This window comes from Leucopleurus acutus (assembly GCF_964270905.1).
Source record: "Leucopleurus acutus genome assembly, chromosome: 5".
NCBI classification, from domain to species: domain Eukaryota; kingdom Metazoa; phylum Chordata; class Mammalia; order Artiodactyla; family Delphinidae; genus Leucopleurus; species Leucopleurus acutus.
In genome coordinates, this window is record NC_139147.1 from 46325882 (window position 1) to 46343038 (window position 17157).

Sequence of the window (17157 nt, forward strand, 5' to 3'; positions counted from 1 at the left end):
TCTTTCCAGCAAAAACTCCCCTATATCCTGGCTGCTTCCTCTCCTCTTTGGAACTGTTCTTCGGAGCTACCTGAGAGGCCGCCATCCTGGGCTATAGTGCTCAGTAAGGTCACCGAATAAAACATTATTCTTGGGGCTTCCCTGGTGGTGCAGTGGTTGGGGGGTCCGCCTGCCGATGCAGGGGACGCGGGTTCGTGCCCCGGTCCGGGAGGATACCGCATGCCGCGGAGCGGCTGGGCCCGTGAGCCATGGCCACTAAGCCTGCGTCCGGAGCCTGTGCTCTGCAACTGGAGGGGCCACAGCAGTGAGAGGCCCGCGTATCCCCCCAAAAAACAAAAAACTTTTAGGTTGTGCATTTTTTTTCAGTTGACAATATCGATATTTTTTTAAATGTCCTTTGAGAATATCTACTGAATTAGTTATTTTTCATAGTTAATCAACAACTTGAACTACAAGAAATTGACAAATTGGGTTGACATTTTGCATATTATACTCATGGTTAGAACGATGTCAAGCAGCAGGCATGGAGTATTCTAAAAGCCTCAGCTGCCTCATCAAGTCAGAAACTGGAAGTTTGACCAGCCCTAAGCATAGATAAATCTCTATGAAGACTTTTATTTTAAAAATGTATTATTGGGCTTCCCTGATGGCGCAGTGGTTGAGAGTCCGCCTGCCATGCAGGGGACACAGGTTCGTGCCCCGGTCCTGGAGGATCCCACATGCCGCAGAGCGGCTGGGCCCGTGAGCCATGGCCGCTGAGCCTGCGCGTCCGGAGCCTGTGCTCTGCAACGGGAGAGGCCACAACAGTGAGAGGCCTGCGTACCGCAAAAAAAAAAAAAAAAAAAAAAAATGCATTATTCACTTGCTGGTAAATAATAGAGGCATTCAACTAGTACAACTTAATTGTGAAACTTTGATTTTGTACCTTCCTAACCATCTCTTAAGAAAATACATCCATGACAGAGTCAATGTGGCAACTCTAAATGACCACAAAGCCAATTTGCTTTCGTAAGTAACTGAATTTGTGTCAACTCATTGAAACCATGGTGGATTCGATTATGCCCAGTTTTAACATTCAAACATGTTTTGAAATGTGAACAGGAATTAATAGGTGAAGGATACTTTAAAATACTGATGAGTTTAACTTGTGGAATCAAAACCAAGTGCAGAGATTGGAAGATGGGAATGCAATTACCTTGCTCTGCTGGTATATGCTGGTGTGTATCTGGCATAAAACCACCTGTAGAAACAAGTCTGAGAGGTTTTACATTGCATGACCCATGACTCAGTTTCAGGTTACAATGTAATGATACTTAGTCAAGCCATATTGTAGATGTTCAAGCTTCACTATCTTGAATGTGCTAATTTAGGTTTATTATGAAACTGGAGTTTACATGTGTGTTTCTTTGGAAAGAAGGACCAACTTTCTTTAAATGTGGGATTTCAAATACATAGTTAATATTTGTGGCAGGGATAATACAAACATCCTTGAAAACAATTTCTAAATGGGCTCTTAAAAGATGTTTACTGGGAACTTCTATCTTCACAGACTAGGAATGAGACAGTTGTAAAGTAAAACAACATTAAGCTTGATACCACAATATACTATTGCAAAACAATGTTGGAAGACAAAGGTTAACAGGTCATTCATAAGGTAGCAGACTTTATAAATGAGGAAAGACCCACCTTAAATATTTTGAAGTACAGTGTACTCTGAGTGACTATATGAATACAGACTGTGATGACAGCAATACTAAAGGTAAAAATGTGCTGAAGGGGACAAAAAAAGATTCCAAGCAGAGATAGCAGCAGCCTGAGCACAGGTCAGATGGAAGAGACTTGGGGAATGTTCAGAAAAATGCGGAGTGGCGATACGCAGTCTGAGGTTGAAGCGCAGGGGAGGCATGGAGGAGAAGATAAGGCTGAAAAGAGAGGTCTGTGTCAAATGGTGGATTACTTTCAATGTCAGATTGAGTTCAGAAACTTTTCTGCAGGAGAAGGGAGGATGCTTAAAATATTTGAGGAGGGCAGTTAAGAATGGGATTTAGTGAAGTAATTTTTTTTAACATCTTTATTGGAGTATAATTGCTCTACAATGGTGTGTTAGTTTCTGCTTTATAACAAAGTGAATTAGTTATACATATACGTATATTCCCATATCTCCTCACTCTTGAGCCTCCCTCCCACCCTCCCTATCCCACCCCTCTAGGTGGACACAAAGCACCGAGCTGATCTCCCTGTGCTATGCAGCTGCTTCCCACTAGCTATCTATTTTACATTTGGTAGTGTATATATGTCCATGCCACTCTCTCACTTCATCCCAGCTTACCCTTCCCCCTCCCCGTGTCCTCAAGTCCATTCTCTAAGTCTGCGTCTTTATTCCTGTCCTGCCCCTAGGTTCTTCAGAACCTTTTTTTTTTTTTTAGATTCCATATATGTTCCCATATGGTATTTGCTTTTCTCTTTCTGACTTACTTCACTCTGTATGACAGACTCTAGGTCCATCCACCTCACTACTAATAACTCAATCTCGTTTCTTTTTATGGCTGAGTAATATTCCATTGTATATATGTGCCACATCTTCTTTATGCATTCATCTGTCGATGGACACTTAGGTTGCTTCCTATTCGGTGAAGTAATTCTGAAGGGAGAGAATGGAGGTCAGAGTGACCAGAGGCAGGTAGGGTATGGCAAATAGTCAGGTGAGAGGGAATGTGGGACCAAAGTAGAGTCATGGCAGGGGACAGAGGCAGGAAATAAGAAACATTTCAAAGGTGGACTCAACAGGATTTGATTAGGGCAATAAGGGAGGGAATGCCAAATCTATTTTGGGTTTTGGGTGTGAAAGGCTATGTGGTGGTTTTGAAGATGATCACACATCTCTGACACTCCTCCCATTGAGAGCTGGGGTCTCATTCCCTCCCCGGTGAATCGGGAGCTGCTCTTAGCGACTCACTTGTAACCAACGGAATGTGAAGGACGTGACACTACGTAACCTCTGGGGCTAGTGCTTTTCTGTGTCTGGCTTCTTTCACTTGGCATAATGACTTTCTGATATTCACCCATGTTCTTGCCTTTATCAATAGAGGTTCCTTTTCATTGTTGAGTAGTATTTTAACATATGGATATATTATAACTTGTTTATCCATTCACCTGCTGATGGGCAGTTGTGTTATTTCTAAATTTTGGCTACTGAGAATAAAGCTGCTATGAAAATTCAACTGCAAAATTTATATTTTTCTTGGGTAAAATACCTAGGAATGAGGAACTATGGTTTTAGTACTAAGAAATATTTATCTTCCCTATGTCAATTACCCTGGAAAAAATGAAAAATACAAACATTTCTTAGTCATATTTCATAATAAAATTTATCAGCACACCTGTTGTAAGAGTTGAAGAATTCATACATTTTCCAGCTCTACAGAGTCGCACATGATCATACATTCAACATATTCCAAGATAATGCTTAATAATATGTAGGAAGATAACATTCCTTACAAACTTCAATATATTATGAATAAAATATTCACATTATTATATGAACACAGAAGTCTTGAGAACTCTGTTGTGATTTCCTCTTAAGAGCAAAGGTAAAAGTTGCAGAATCTCTAATTTAAGAAGAGGACTATTTCAATTAGTCCATATTCAAGGAAATATATTTATAAAATGCTTACATGCTTCTTACACTAGTTATGTCTGCTTTAATTAGAGAAGAAAAATGTTTCTCATTTCCTAAATTCACAACATCCCCAGGATTGTTCTTAGTCTAAACCTCCATACAGAAATGTCTGGAATAGAAATTTTTAAGTATCAGAATCCAAGGGTATAAGCTTTCACATTCAAAAGTGCAAAGAATCTCAGCATCAACAAATTATAGTTCTACAAAAATCAAAATTACAACTTAGATATCCCTTGTTTAAATAACAGTGATGTCACTTTAGAGTTAACTACAGGTAATCACTGAATTGTAACATGCAGAGACTAAGAAAATTTCAAGTACCCCTAAATATCTATCATTACAAAAGTGATTATTTTATAATACTATGATCTCTAGAGAAAGATATATAAAGATTATGATCAAAGCAACTTCAGTAATGACAAAGTAAAATTTTTACTTTCATTTCCAGTTGCTTTCTAAAATTACCAGTCTCAATCTCATTGAATTAATGAAAATAAAATTTGTCCCTCAACAGATTTTTGTGGCTGAAACTAAACCTTTAAAAAATATATGAAACAAAAAAATAACATGAGAAGTTTCCTGATACAAATTCTAATATTTAGATCCCCTAAACCAATTCTTGGAAATTGTCACTGTTTGTAAACTAGTCATATAAAATGATTCTAAAAGTATAAACGAGTTTTACATCAACCAGTTGACTCTGACAAGCTGCCACCTCACCACCCACCACTGACAGCATCCAGCAGAAGCCTGTGGTGCTTAAAACACATTTCACCAGGAAAGGAGGCAGACTCCAGGGCGGAGAAGACTGGAGCTCTGAGACACAGGTAACTAAGTGCCACACAGTGGCGGTGGTGTCAGCCAGTGGAGAAGGGGGCCCATTGTGTGTCCCCCAGACCCCAGGAAGACTGCTCTGCCTGCATCAATGCACCCAGTCCCTCGGATGGCGCAAAACGTCCAGAATTTCAGCTTCTTTGGAGTTCTCTGAGGGTGAATGCATGTACTCCCATCTAGGCAGGTTCAAAACAGAAGCAAAAAACGTAATAACAATAAAAAAATAAATAAACAACATACATAGCTCTTTATCTAAAATAAATGAAAAATAAAATTCTAAGAGTAATAAAAAGACTTATACCTCTTTGTCTCCACTAGGCTTTTAAAAAATATTTGCTGCTAAAGAAATAAAGTTTCTTAATAATTCCTGAGCATACTCTAGCTAATATTAATATTCCAGAGCCAAAACATACTTTTACTATAAACCAGGGTTTCATAAAGTATAGAACCTCAGGTGATCCATGGGCAAACTTTTCTTAGCTTAGTACTTTGGCATTTTTTTTCATGTGTTACTTCCTATTTATGACAGAAATGTTGGTTTGCCTTTAATTTTCTCTCTGAAAAAACGAAGAGTATAAAATTTAAGTAAATAGTACCTCAGATTATATATAAATCTACAAATATGGTCAAAATGGTCAAACTGTAGCATGAAATCCGGCAAACACTGGTTTAGATCAGAGGCTGCAAACCCTTCCTGTAAAGGGCCACATAATAAATACCTTAGGCTCTTGGGGCCACATACCTTTTGCAGTCTCTTGCCTATTCCTTTTTTGTTTGTCTTTAATAATCCTTGAAAAATGTAAATTCCATTCTTAGCTTAAGGGCTGTACATAAACACAAGTGGACCTAGATTTGTCCTGAAGCCTTAAGTTTGCAGACCCCTGGTGCAGACTTTAAGAAGCTAAAAATAACCTGTTGCATTAATGTTATTCAGTTGAGCAGGGGATTGATTTATAATCCGCCCTTACCTGCAGTTTGGAATGTGCATTATAATTAAAGGCCAGCAGAGATCAGGTAGACTACCCGAGGCCTTAAGATCTCATGTCTACTTTTTAATCACATCTTGCCTCTAGGGTGGCAAGAACACCTAACAGTGATGTGCATGAGAATCCAGCCAAGGACATGAGATCCCACGAGCAACAGCTAAACAAGGACAGAGCCAATGCCATTCTGAATGTAGTGACAATGGTAGAGGGTACTGATCTCACAAGGCTAGATCTGCACAGCAGAAGGACGCAAGGCAGACCTTCAATGCCAGCCAGTCCATTCTTATTTGGATATTTAAACTCATGGAGAAAAGAAGATTCTAGCTCTTCTAAAATAAGCAATGGTCATATTTTTTCTGATCTTTTCTGTTTCAGTCTGGATACACACCATTCTCACTTCCTCAAAGCCAAAAAAAGTCAACTGTAGATCTTTATTAACCTAATAGCACCAACATAAATAGATTTTAAAATTCCCCACAGAGATTCAATTAACCTTTATGGAAGCACACCATGGCAGCACGTAAAGCATCTGAAATAATCCTGCATACTTTCGTACAAGCTTAATACTTTATAGTGGAGAATAAGACCTTTCCCCACAAGTGCAATCATTTCCAATAAAATTAAAGAGCTGTTATGTTCATATAAATCTGCTTTGCTCATAGCTCTTCCTAGAAAATTACCAAGTAGGAACAGTCAATCTAGCTCCCTAGACACCATCATCCACCCTATCTTCTCACTCCCTCTATCCTTTCCCTGCTCTCACATATAAAGCTATATCATTTATCCTGCCACCCCTTAAAAAAAAAATTTGATTTTCCTGTAATTTGCCTGTGATTTTCTTATACAGGCAGCAAGGTCAAAACCAATGAAGTCTTTAGGAAAGACATTTGTGGTGTCAATGTCCATGTTTTGTGGAGATTAGAGGATTGTGGGGTTAGGGAATAACTATTATTCTTATGAGTTATTCTTACCGGGCGGTGAGAGGTAAAGACATCAAGATGCTTTCGATCCTGGATCCTGGAGTGAAGAGGCCAAACTTTGTACCCCGATCATACAGCAGGTTAAATTCTACATACCTGACATAAAAACATCAAATAAGATTAAGGGCTGGCTGAGTAAACTCTTTCTTAAGATTAGTCCATAACAAATACTTAAAGGGGGGGGCGCCTTCCCACCACCTCCCACCCCATCAGCTGGAACTGGCAGAGAAAACACCAGTCTCGTCAGTTGAGTTTTCGCCATCTGGAAAGGCATAAAGAAAAGGCTATTCTATCCAACAAACAATAGGATATAGATTCAGCCCCAACATAGAGCAGTTACAAAACAATAAGGTTATGTTTTCCAATAAATAAACAGAATGAACACAAAGCTTAGAACTTGAAGGCACAAAAACAATTAAGAAAAGCAAATGGCACTGTTTATCAGGATAAAACAGCTCTCTCTGGCCCTCGCCTAGAGTCTGAGATGCTTCACAGTCAAAGACTTCATTTCACTGCTAATAACTCACACGAACTAAGACAGTGTAAGGCTCTTGTAACTGAAAAGCCAAGAAAAGATTACAGAAATCTATTAATAATTACTAATATAGTCTAGATATTTCCTTTTCTTAAAGTAGTTAACAGCATTAATAAGCAGTCTTCCTGCAAATTAATGACAAAGTCATAATAGAAGGTAGTGATTGAGTTGCAGTGCTCAGTCCTTAGCATCAACTAAAACCTGGTTCAGGATATTAGTTTTCCATGAACCGCCACAGAGTCATATCTAAACTCTGTCTAGCTTAAAAATCTGTGAGTGCCTTTAACATCATGAGATCCTTTGTAAAAGGGTCTGTTCTCTCCAATTTCAAAAGATAATTTCTACTACCCAAAAGAATTGAGAATGATCCATAAATCTGAAAATTTCAATAGTCCCCCTTCATATCATTTCTCAACTCACTCAAAAACTACTCTCTTGGTCTAAACTTCTCTCAGATATTACCGTTTATGCATGGGTTACTGTATTTAATCATAACTAGAGAAAAATATTCTCTAGATTCCCACAGTCCTTCAATTTTTAGAAAGCAACCTTCACTGTGGAAACTTGCCAAAGGCTCTGAGAAAATTTAAATAAATTACATTCATGGATCCCTTTCTAGTCCTCATCACTTATTTATCACTGATTGAGTTCTGTGCACTAATAACTATTTAATACCTTCTTATGTCTGTTTCAAAAGATAATTTAAACGGATCTTCTTAACTTCTTCCTAAGACCATGGAAAAGAATTCCAGTCTCTCAGCTCCCTTTTTCACCCCTGATGTCACCCTCCTGAAACATGATATTTAAGGGATGGCTGTGACTCTCTATTTGTACAGATGTCTTGTTCAAAGACCCTTGTAAGGAGATCCCAAATGAGCCTCTATAGGATCCCTGTGCTGCTTTTCTGTTCTGAGCGAACAATGCTCCTTTCTGTATATCAGCCTGACTCTCACCAGGTTTTGCTTAGATCTGATCTTTCCGATCCTTTCCATACATTTATCCTCTCCGAGGTACCTACAAACTATGAACCTTAACCACTCCCTTCAATTTAACTGATACCGATGTCTCCCTTTCCCAAAATACAGCAAAACAAAAAGGGAGACTAAGACTGGAGGTTCAAGGTCTGGGGAGAGAATAGTAGTAACTGAGGACCAGAGACTCAATGAGATAGCCAAGTAAGAGGCTGCAAAGTCAAAAGAGAAGCAGCCTAACCACTGCAGGGGAAAGTCATACAGAAGGGGATGCGAGGAAGTGGGGAAGAGTAATACAGATAATGGGTTATGAATGCCGCATAAGAAAGTGAAGACAGGGCTCATAACCGCAGCAAAGAGCCGGGGTTATCTTAAGCCCCAGAGATTTCTGCCATTTTAAGGCCCAGAGATATGGGTGGTAGAAGGAGCCTCTCTTTGAAAGTACAGTCACCCACCACACCACAGAAAATCAACCTAATACCCCACACTTCTGCCTAATTCAAAAAACACGGACATGAAATGATACACACAAATGGAACTTTCAAAATATGTTGTCAATTAATAATAAAAAACAAAACAAACAAAATAAAACATCATTCCTATGTCCAAGAAGTTTTCAAGGCTTCACACCTCATTAGTATTCATGAAACCTGCCAGCTTTGTGTAAGAAATCTTATGCAAAACTAGAACATTGCACTCTCCACAGAGTTTTTCTTTTTTTAGTTTCTTGTTTGTTTTTTATTGGAGTTTGTTGTTGTTGTTTCCACAGAGTTTTAAATCATCCTCTTAGGATGGTCTTCCCCACTACACTGTGAGCTTTTCCCAGCATGGTCCCTAGCCATAGGAGGCACCTAATCAACTCAAGTGAAGGGAAGGAGTAGTAAAGGTGTATCTGGGAAATCATGGGACCAAAAAAAAAAAAAAAGTCCCAAAACAGATGCATAACGTCCCAAAACAGATGCACTGTTAAAGAACTGTCTAACAAGAACACTTAATCAATTCTCATTTTCCCAAGCTTATAAACAGGGAGCAAGCAAGCAGAGGTAGTCCTAAGAAAGAATAAACAACAAACATTTACCTTGAGACTTTGAACATTATCTAAGTTGACCTTTTAGCTTTACCTCCTTAAGTACCCAAAGTTTCATATGCCTGAGACAAAATTAACAGAAATGAGAAAATCCATTTTATAGCCATGGACCAGTAGTACACGTGCAATTAAGATGGTAATGAGAAACCGCTGTGAGAGGGAAGACTGACTAATTTGGAGCTGATTCACAATCACACCCCCGCTGAAGATGACCTCACGCTGGTCACCCAACTGAGCTCACCAAGCTGCGTGCACAACGCAGGGTGGCTAAGGTGAGCATCGCAGTCAGAAATAAGACCTACTTAACTTCATTCACATCTAAGAAAGTCTGCAAGTTTTGAAGGCACGATGACCTGGTTCCACACCTGGGATCTTTTATTTCCTAGCTGTGTAAACTTGGGCAAGGGACTTACTTTGCTAAGTTTTGTCATCTGTAAAATGATGATAATTACACCAATCTCACAGCTTTGTGAAGAAATTTAGATGCAAACTGCCTAACGTATTAGCCAGCACATATTAACATCTCCATAATTAATAAATACTATCATTAAGTGTAAATAATTTCTGAAGTGATTATTTTCATCGTAACACCTTCCAAGAAAACCTAAAGATAAATGAAAAAAATGTGTGATTCCAAATTTACAAAGCAGCAAAAACATTAAATGATTCCCCTATCTTGGCGTAAGGCTGGAAGGTATTGCTAGAAGAAACTATAAGAAATCAGCAGAAATAAATTCAACAAGTTCTTACTATAGGCCTAATATGGTTCTCTAATGTATACACAAGTTAAACAAACTTTGCTCTTTTTATAATACTATTTTATATAATGTTTCTTAATTCACTTGATATTTATCTAGTTATGAAAAGAAATTAGGGTATTAACAAAACTCTGACAAAGTATCTGCCCAAGACAACATATCATCCACTCTGATTACGGCTGCCCCACTTCCCGACCTCCTACCCACCCCAGAGTTACGCAATGAGACGGTTCATTCTCCGGTCACTCACTCACCGTCCTCTCCGGAGCTGCTGCCACAACTTCTCCCGGGGGGTGAAGGAGTCATCACAGTGCTTTTTCACAAGGGGGATATAAGAAGGAATGACAGCCTGGGCACAGCTCTGCACAAAGCAAAAGACCTCCTCCTTGGATGGAGAGTCAAGGTCATCAAAAAAGATACCCCCGATGCCCCTCCGCTCCCCACGATGGGCTATAAAAAAGTAATCGTCACACCTGGAAAATACAGCAAGGCCAAATCAGGGACCAAAGAGGAAAAAACAGACAGACATGAAAATCAGTGTGAGCATTTCAGCTTAGAGCACCATCCCTGACTAATGCCAGCACAGTGCCCTCACTTTTTGTCCATGTCTGAAAATGAAACTAGAGTTTTAGACAGATTTCCTGCAGTTATCAACAACGAAGAAAATGCTTACACTTTTACCTACAAAGCAACAGGCAAGCTAATACATGTCTATCTGAAGATGTGGCACTCTAAGACCTTTACTGAAAAGAAACAGAGTCCACTATTAATACTGTATTTCCTTCTTTTTTTTAAGCACTGTATTTCTTAAAACAAGTGGTGCTGCTGCCCTCAGAAGCACTGCTACTTTTGCAGCAGGCAGGAATCCTCTACCAACAATGACACAAACCAGGTCCTTGACGGAGTGCTAACCCCTAAGCTGTCTGAATCAGTTCTTATTCACCAAAGGAAGGCAGAGTAAATTATCTCTAAGGTCTCTTTCGGCAATAAAATGTGATGACTCTATAGCATGCATAACTCGGGGGAGGGTTGGTGGAAGGAAATGTTCAGAGAATAAGAGTCTTCAGAACATTAAAGGTTGCCCTTGTGAACCAGCACATGAAACTATCAATTTGTTTTTGAGTCTTTCCCCACCTGTGCCTACTAGAGCAGATTTCCTAAGTCTTTCCTAATTGCTAAATTTGCAGTATAGTTTACATCCTGGAAATAGTTTTCATTATCTCTGTATAATGAGGGTTCCTAAATAGAAGACCTGTACAAACAAAAACTAAAAACTATTGAAAAGGTTATCTTAAAAATAGCCTTAATAGCTTAAAGTTAAAAAAAAAAAAAGGCAGCAGATGCAAATCCCTAGAACTGATGTGCTGGTATAATTCACCTTGACTGTGACTTCCTGGCTTTTCTTCACAGGTACATTTTATTAACAGAATTAAAGTATATCCTGAGCAAGGCTGTAAAGCCAGCTTTAACTAAATCATGTTATTTCCAAATCTCTTTTCATGATATTATGAAATGAAGAGATTTACTAAATATGTATACTAAACTTTTTGGCTAGCCCGCATCCTAGATATTTTATTAATACTACTCAGATAAAGTTCTTCAGTAATAGCGATAAAAGGAAACCAAAAAAAAAAAAAAGAGAGAGAGAATATCTACCCCACCAATCCTCCTCCTGAAAGGAAGCTGATTTGTAAGAGAAAAACAACCCTTCATCCTACATCTGTGTGTCCATAGCTGTCCAGTGTTTCGTGGTAATGTCAAATCAAAGAGAGGTTATTTAAATGTTTTATAATTTCTGAGGATTTTAAAGCTGAACTCCATATTCTTAGATAAATAACATCAAGATTCCACAAATATTAGCACTAAAAGCAAAGCAAAAAAAAAAAAAAAACCCAAAAACCCTTTCTGTTCCTCCTTTTTCTAGAATGGCAATTAGCTCTAAGCAGTGTTGAGTACATTATTATTCCAAACAACTTATGCACAGACTCCATTCCACATCTACCAAATATCCTGGGTCTCCTCACAACTTTTTTCTTTACCATTAGAGTTCCTTTCACAAAGTTTCCAATCCCACTTTCTCCTTGTCCAAAATCTCCGGTACATTTGCACCTCTCCTAATAGTTCTCCAACCCTTCCCATGCCCTAACCCATTTCCATGGCAACGAGATAATCCTCGTGTGGGATGAGAATTTAATATCCCACTTTAGGATTAAAAAGCCTCTGATTCTCAGGCATATATCACCTTCAAGTTTATATCCTAAAACATCTGGTATCAAAAATGATATTGCTGCCCAATTTTTATCACAGACATTCAAATATTCCTAAGAAAATAATGTATTAAAACCACTTAAAACTCGTATCTCACTTCTGGTGAAAGGAAGGAAGGGAGGGAGGAAGGAAACAGTTCAACCTTCATAAGCTGAAAAACATACTTAGTGACACAGTAGTGCCTTCAGGATCTACAAAAGGAATGGAAAATACTTAGCGGTCATGAAAAGTTCAGTAACTTTACCTACCATTTTTTAAATTTGGGGTAGAGATCTGGACCATGCTGGTCACAAGCCTTCTTTAGAGTCCTGTGAAAATGCACTGCATCCTCTTGGTTCAAGTATGTTGGGGTAAGGTCACATCCACCACCAAACCACCACTGCTTGTTACCTACCAGATCGAGACATGTGATTCTGATGTGGACTCTGAGATGCAGCACACTACTCAAAAGGAAAAGTTAAATACATTGCTTTAAATGCCATCACCTGCAGAGACACCAAAGGAGTGGCGTGCACTGCACAGGTGCTCTGACAGGGTAACAGCTGGCCTAGCTAATGGCAAACATAGACTGGAACTATATTTACATAATGAAGCATGATCAATTGCACCCCATCTTAAACCCACTGACAACGCACTAGTGAGTGGCAAAGCCACACATGTGGAAAATAATTTCCAAAAGCAAGTTCTCAAGGGCAACTTAACACTGCACGTGAGGTTTTCCTTTGGATGTAATAAATTTATATTTGCAAAGAACCCTGTGTGCACTTTAAGTTCGGGTTCATTAAATCATTCCTTGTGTGTTGGAGGAAAATGGGGATGCCAGAGACCAGCCAATACCACTTTCACTTTTCACATCGAATAAATAATCCATTGCACCTGCCAAGGAATAAGCTTTCACGTTTCCCAAAAAACCTAGTTAAGATGGTATTTATTTTTTCTTGATTTTAGATGTTATGCCCCCTAATGTGTTTTAAAATACACATTTTGCACAATAATACCTTCCACACCTCCAGAGCCCTTACCGTCGGCTTCTTCTACTTCAAAGTATCTGTAGTTGAAATGGATAGTGGGAGCATGAGGATTCTTGGGATGGATAACAGAGCTCACGCCCATAGCAGAAAATGGCAATTTACCTGGAAAGTAAAACATGCAGTGAGCTGCACTCGATCACCTGGCTTGATACAAATTAACTCCAACATGGTTTCTGAATCAATTTTCAAAGGTTGGTTTTCAATTTGTCTCTTAAAATATAATTTTTAAAAAGTAACTGTGTCAGGCTTCCCTGGTGGCGCAGTGGTTGAGAGTCCGCCTGCCGCTGCAGGGGACTCGGGTTCGTGCCCCGGTCTGGGAGGATCCCACATGCCTCAGAGCGGCTGGGTCCGTGAGCCATGGCCGCTGAGCCTGCGCGTCCGGAGCCTGTGCTCCGCAACGGGAGAGGCCACAACAGTGAGAGGCCCGCGCACCACAAAAAACAAAAAGTAACTGTGTCTTCAAGTCCGTTCTCTATGTCTGCATCTTTATTCCTGTCCTGCCCCTAGGTTCTTCATAACTATGGACATATATACACTACCAAATGTAAAATCGATAGCTAGTGGGGAACAGCTGCATAGCCCAGGGAGATCAGCTCGGTGCTTTGTGACCACCTAGAGGGGTGGGATAGGGAGGGTGGGAGGGAGACGTAAGAGGGAGGAGATATGGGGATATATGTATATGTATAGCTGGTTCACTTTGTTATAAAGCAGAAATGAACACACCATTGTAAAGCAATGATACTCCAATAAAGATGTTAAAAAGAAAAATTGTGAACATGCTCAGCTGGCACAGGCACCCAGATGGAATTTTACAGAAGCAATATGTACTTTATAAATAAAACTTGCCGGGAGAAAGGGTTTACAGGGACTATTAAAGGAGATTGTCTGATTTACCATCTTTCGTCTTTAGCTTTTTTCCTCTGCTTCTCATCTGTTTTGCTGCTTCCTCAGAAAGATTTCCATGAACGACAGAAATGCTCACCCCGGCCTTTTCAAAAACATGCCCATCTTGAAGTACACAGCTGATGCCACCACCTCCTGTTTATGGAAATGTAAAATGAGGAGAGAATGTTAAGGGTATATGGGAAGTTAAAAACAACTGCTGCACGAAGGTGGTGGGATTAGGAGTTATTTTCCTCCTCTATTTTCCAAATCTTCCATAATATCAGCATATTTATAATTTTTAAGTACAATAAAATTAGATAACCAGCTTAGCTTTATGACATTTGCTACTGATCATGGGTGAATATTTTATCTCCCCACACCACCCAACCGAATACTCTTCTACATCCTTATGTCATCATCTAAAATGAATCACTGGAATAGTTTCCCTTCAAATAAGACTGTTCAGAATGGCAGCTGTTGGTTGTGATACATGAGAGAAAGCTAAGATTAAAAACAGGAATAAGTACATTCAAAGAGTGTTCCAGTATTGCCAAATTTAAGAGCTCCATATTGTTTCAATTGCTTTTTCTCAGTGTGCTGTTTGCCTTTTAATTTTGTTCACAGGTAATTAAAAAACAGATACTGAAATGCTTAAGGAATTCGGAAGCTTGAACTGAGTGAGACACATTAACATTTAGATATATGAGCTTTACTACTAGTAGCTGGTTTGTTTTTTGAAGACACTAGAGGTACCACAAGAGTTAACTGTTTCATGAAGCTTCATGTTTGGCTTGTTTTATTTCTAAAAAGTTTAGAGCTGGATGGGACATGAGATGATCCAGTACGACCCTTGTATATTTCAAATGAGAAAACAGAGGCCCAGAAAGGCAAAATACTTTCTCCAAAAACACACAACTAGTAAGTGGCCCAAACAATTTGTCTCAGTGCTTTCTAAGCATCAAACAATATTTGCAGCACTTCATATATATACACCTTATTTTATCCTTATAATACATTCAGATGTTATTTATAATTTCATTTCATAGATGAGGAAACAGAGGCACAAAAAGTAACTACTGAAGGTCACACAGCTAGTCCAGGTTGTGTCCTGATTCAACAGTCTTCACTTAAAAAATTAGAAGATGGAGGACTTCCCTGGTGGCAGTGGTTAAGAATCTGCCTGCCAATGCAGGGGACACGGGTTCGAGCCCTGGTCCTGGAAGATCCCACATGCTGCGGAGCAACTAACAACTAAGCCCGTGCACCACAACTACTGAGCCTGCGCTCTAGAGCCTGTGAGCCACAACTACTGAGCCCATGTGCCACAACTACCGAAGCCCACGCACCTAGAGCCTGTGCTCCGCAACAAGCCACCCCAATGAGAAGCCCACATGCCGCAACAAAGAGTAGCTCCCGCTCACCACAACTAGAGAAAACCTGCGCGCAGCAACCAAGACCCAACACAGCCAAAAATAAATTAATTAATTTAAAAAAATTACAAAATGGAAAACACTATGAAAACCAGATTTAACTTCATTTAAAATAAATGTGGCAGTATCACAGCCCCAAATCAGCTGATGAGAAGTTGCTGCAGTAGTCTCAGGTAAGAAGAATCAGAAATCCTTTAAGTTTATGACCAAAATGTAAGGTTTCACTGTATAGGCAATAACATGGTCATGAATGTAGGACACTATAAGAACTAGGTTATAATACTTAAGTATTTTACCAGTGGAAATAAAGATTTTCCTGGCACGAAATCTGATGGGTAGATTTGGCAGAACTACTGACAAGCCAGGTCAAATATTTCTTGCGCAACCTGGGGAAAAGACACAATGACACAGTAACTCCCTCAGCTGGAGGAGACTGGTTGACCCTTAGTAAAGAGGAGATGACTTTCTTTTTCCATCTCCAAAGGAAAAGAAAGGGTAAACGCACCCAGAGAAGCAGAGGAAATGTGGAGAAAATCTATGCTCAGTTACAACCTTGGACATCCAAGCCTGTTGGCTAAAACTGACCTTAAAACTTGTATGAAAAATGCCATATAAAATTGCAAAGATTTTTTAAATGTCCAGTACTAGAGTGACAGCAGATCTGGGTCCATACCTGCAAGCTGAGGGCTGATGAGCCTGTCAGTGTCAATCGTTTTAAAGGTGTCCCTTTTAACCTAGCAGCCGCTGTGTAGGTACCCCTTTCCTTACTCCCATCCCCTATTCTGAGTCATTTTCTGCCTGGAAACTAAAGCCCGACCTCTCCTCCCCATCTCCACCTCCCGCTAGGGGCCGACCTCCTCACCTTCCTTCCTCTCCCACCGGTCCACAGAGAAGCGGGCGCCCCCGTCCACCTGTGCCAGCGCCTGGCACACCTGGGCCTGGGTCTCCAGGATCAGCAGCTCCATCTTGGTCTTCATGTCGCCCGGCCTCCTCCGCAGCTCGTGCAGGTCGGTCACAGGCGAGGCCATGAAGCAGCTGCAGCGGCGGGCCAGCTCGTCGTCCTCCTCCTCCGGCCTCCCCGGCGAGGGGCTCGGCGCCCCCGAGCTCTTGCTCGCCATCTCCGCCCGCTCCACGTGCCCGAAGGCGACGGCGGCCAGCCCGGCCAGCCCCGCCAGCCCCGCGGCCAGCCCCGCGGCCAGCCCGGTCCTCAGCCGGGGGCCGCCTCCCGCAGTAGGGCCGTACCCCAGCCCGCGGCTCTGCTCGGGGAAAGCGGTGCCAGGGGTGCGGCAGAAGCGTCCGGCCGCGCAGCGCAGGGACCAAGAGCGCAGCTCCCCGCAGCCGCCCCGCGCCGCAAGCCAGCAGGGGCCCGCGCTCAGCTTGCCCAGGTGCATGGCCATGCTCCCGCACTGTCACCCTGGGCAGTGCCCACCTCCCGCAGACAGGCCCCTGAGCCCCCTGGAGACTCCGAGCGGCGAGCAGCGAGCGGCGCAGGCACAGGGAAACTTCGCCAGACAAGAGCTACTACCGGGTCGGCTCCCCGGCGTAGAATGCCGGGAGCTGTAGTCCCGGCTCCTATCGCCGCCTGCAGGGGCGCGCCCGGGAGATAAAAGAATCCACCTTCCCCAGAAGGGCGGGGCCCACGGGTAGAGAACTGGGGTGCTGGGTAGGAGAGGGCAGTGGAAGCGAAGGCGGAGATAAAAGAGGCCGTCTTGT

General features: G+C 41.2%; 1 protein-coding gene across 1 annotated transcript; it reads right to left on the reverse strand.

Moving 5' to 3' along the window:
• Positions 1-2215: 2215 nt before the first annotated feature.
• On the reverse strand, positions 2216-16923 carry CPOX (coproporphyrinogen oxidase). The gene is made up of 7 exons (XM_082839565.1): positions 16307-16923; positions 14024-14167; positions 13121-13231; positions 12347-12488; positions 10085-10303; positions 6471-6575; positions 2216-4689 (listed from the first exon to the last, which is right to left on the reverse strand). The coding sequence occupies exons 1-7, from the start codon at positions 16839-16841 to the stop codon at positions 4602-4604; spliced, it is 1344 nt and encodes a 447-aa protein (XP_082695691.1). The 5' UTR covers positions 16842-16923; the 3' UTR covers positions 2216-4601.
• Positions 16924-17157: the final 234 nt, after the last annotated feature.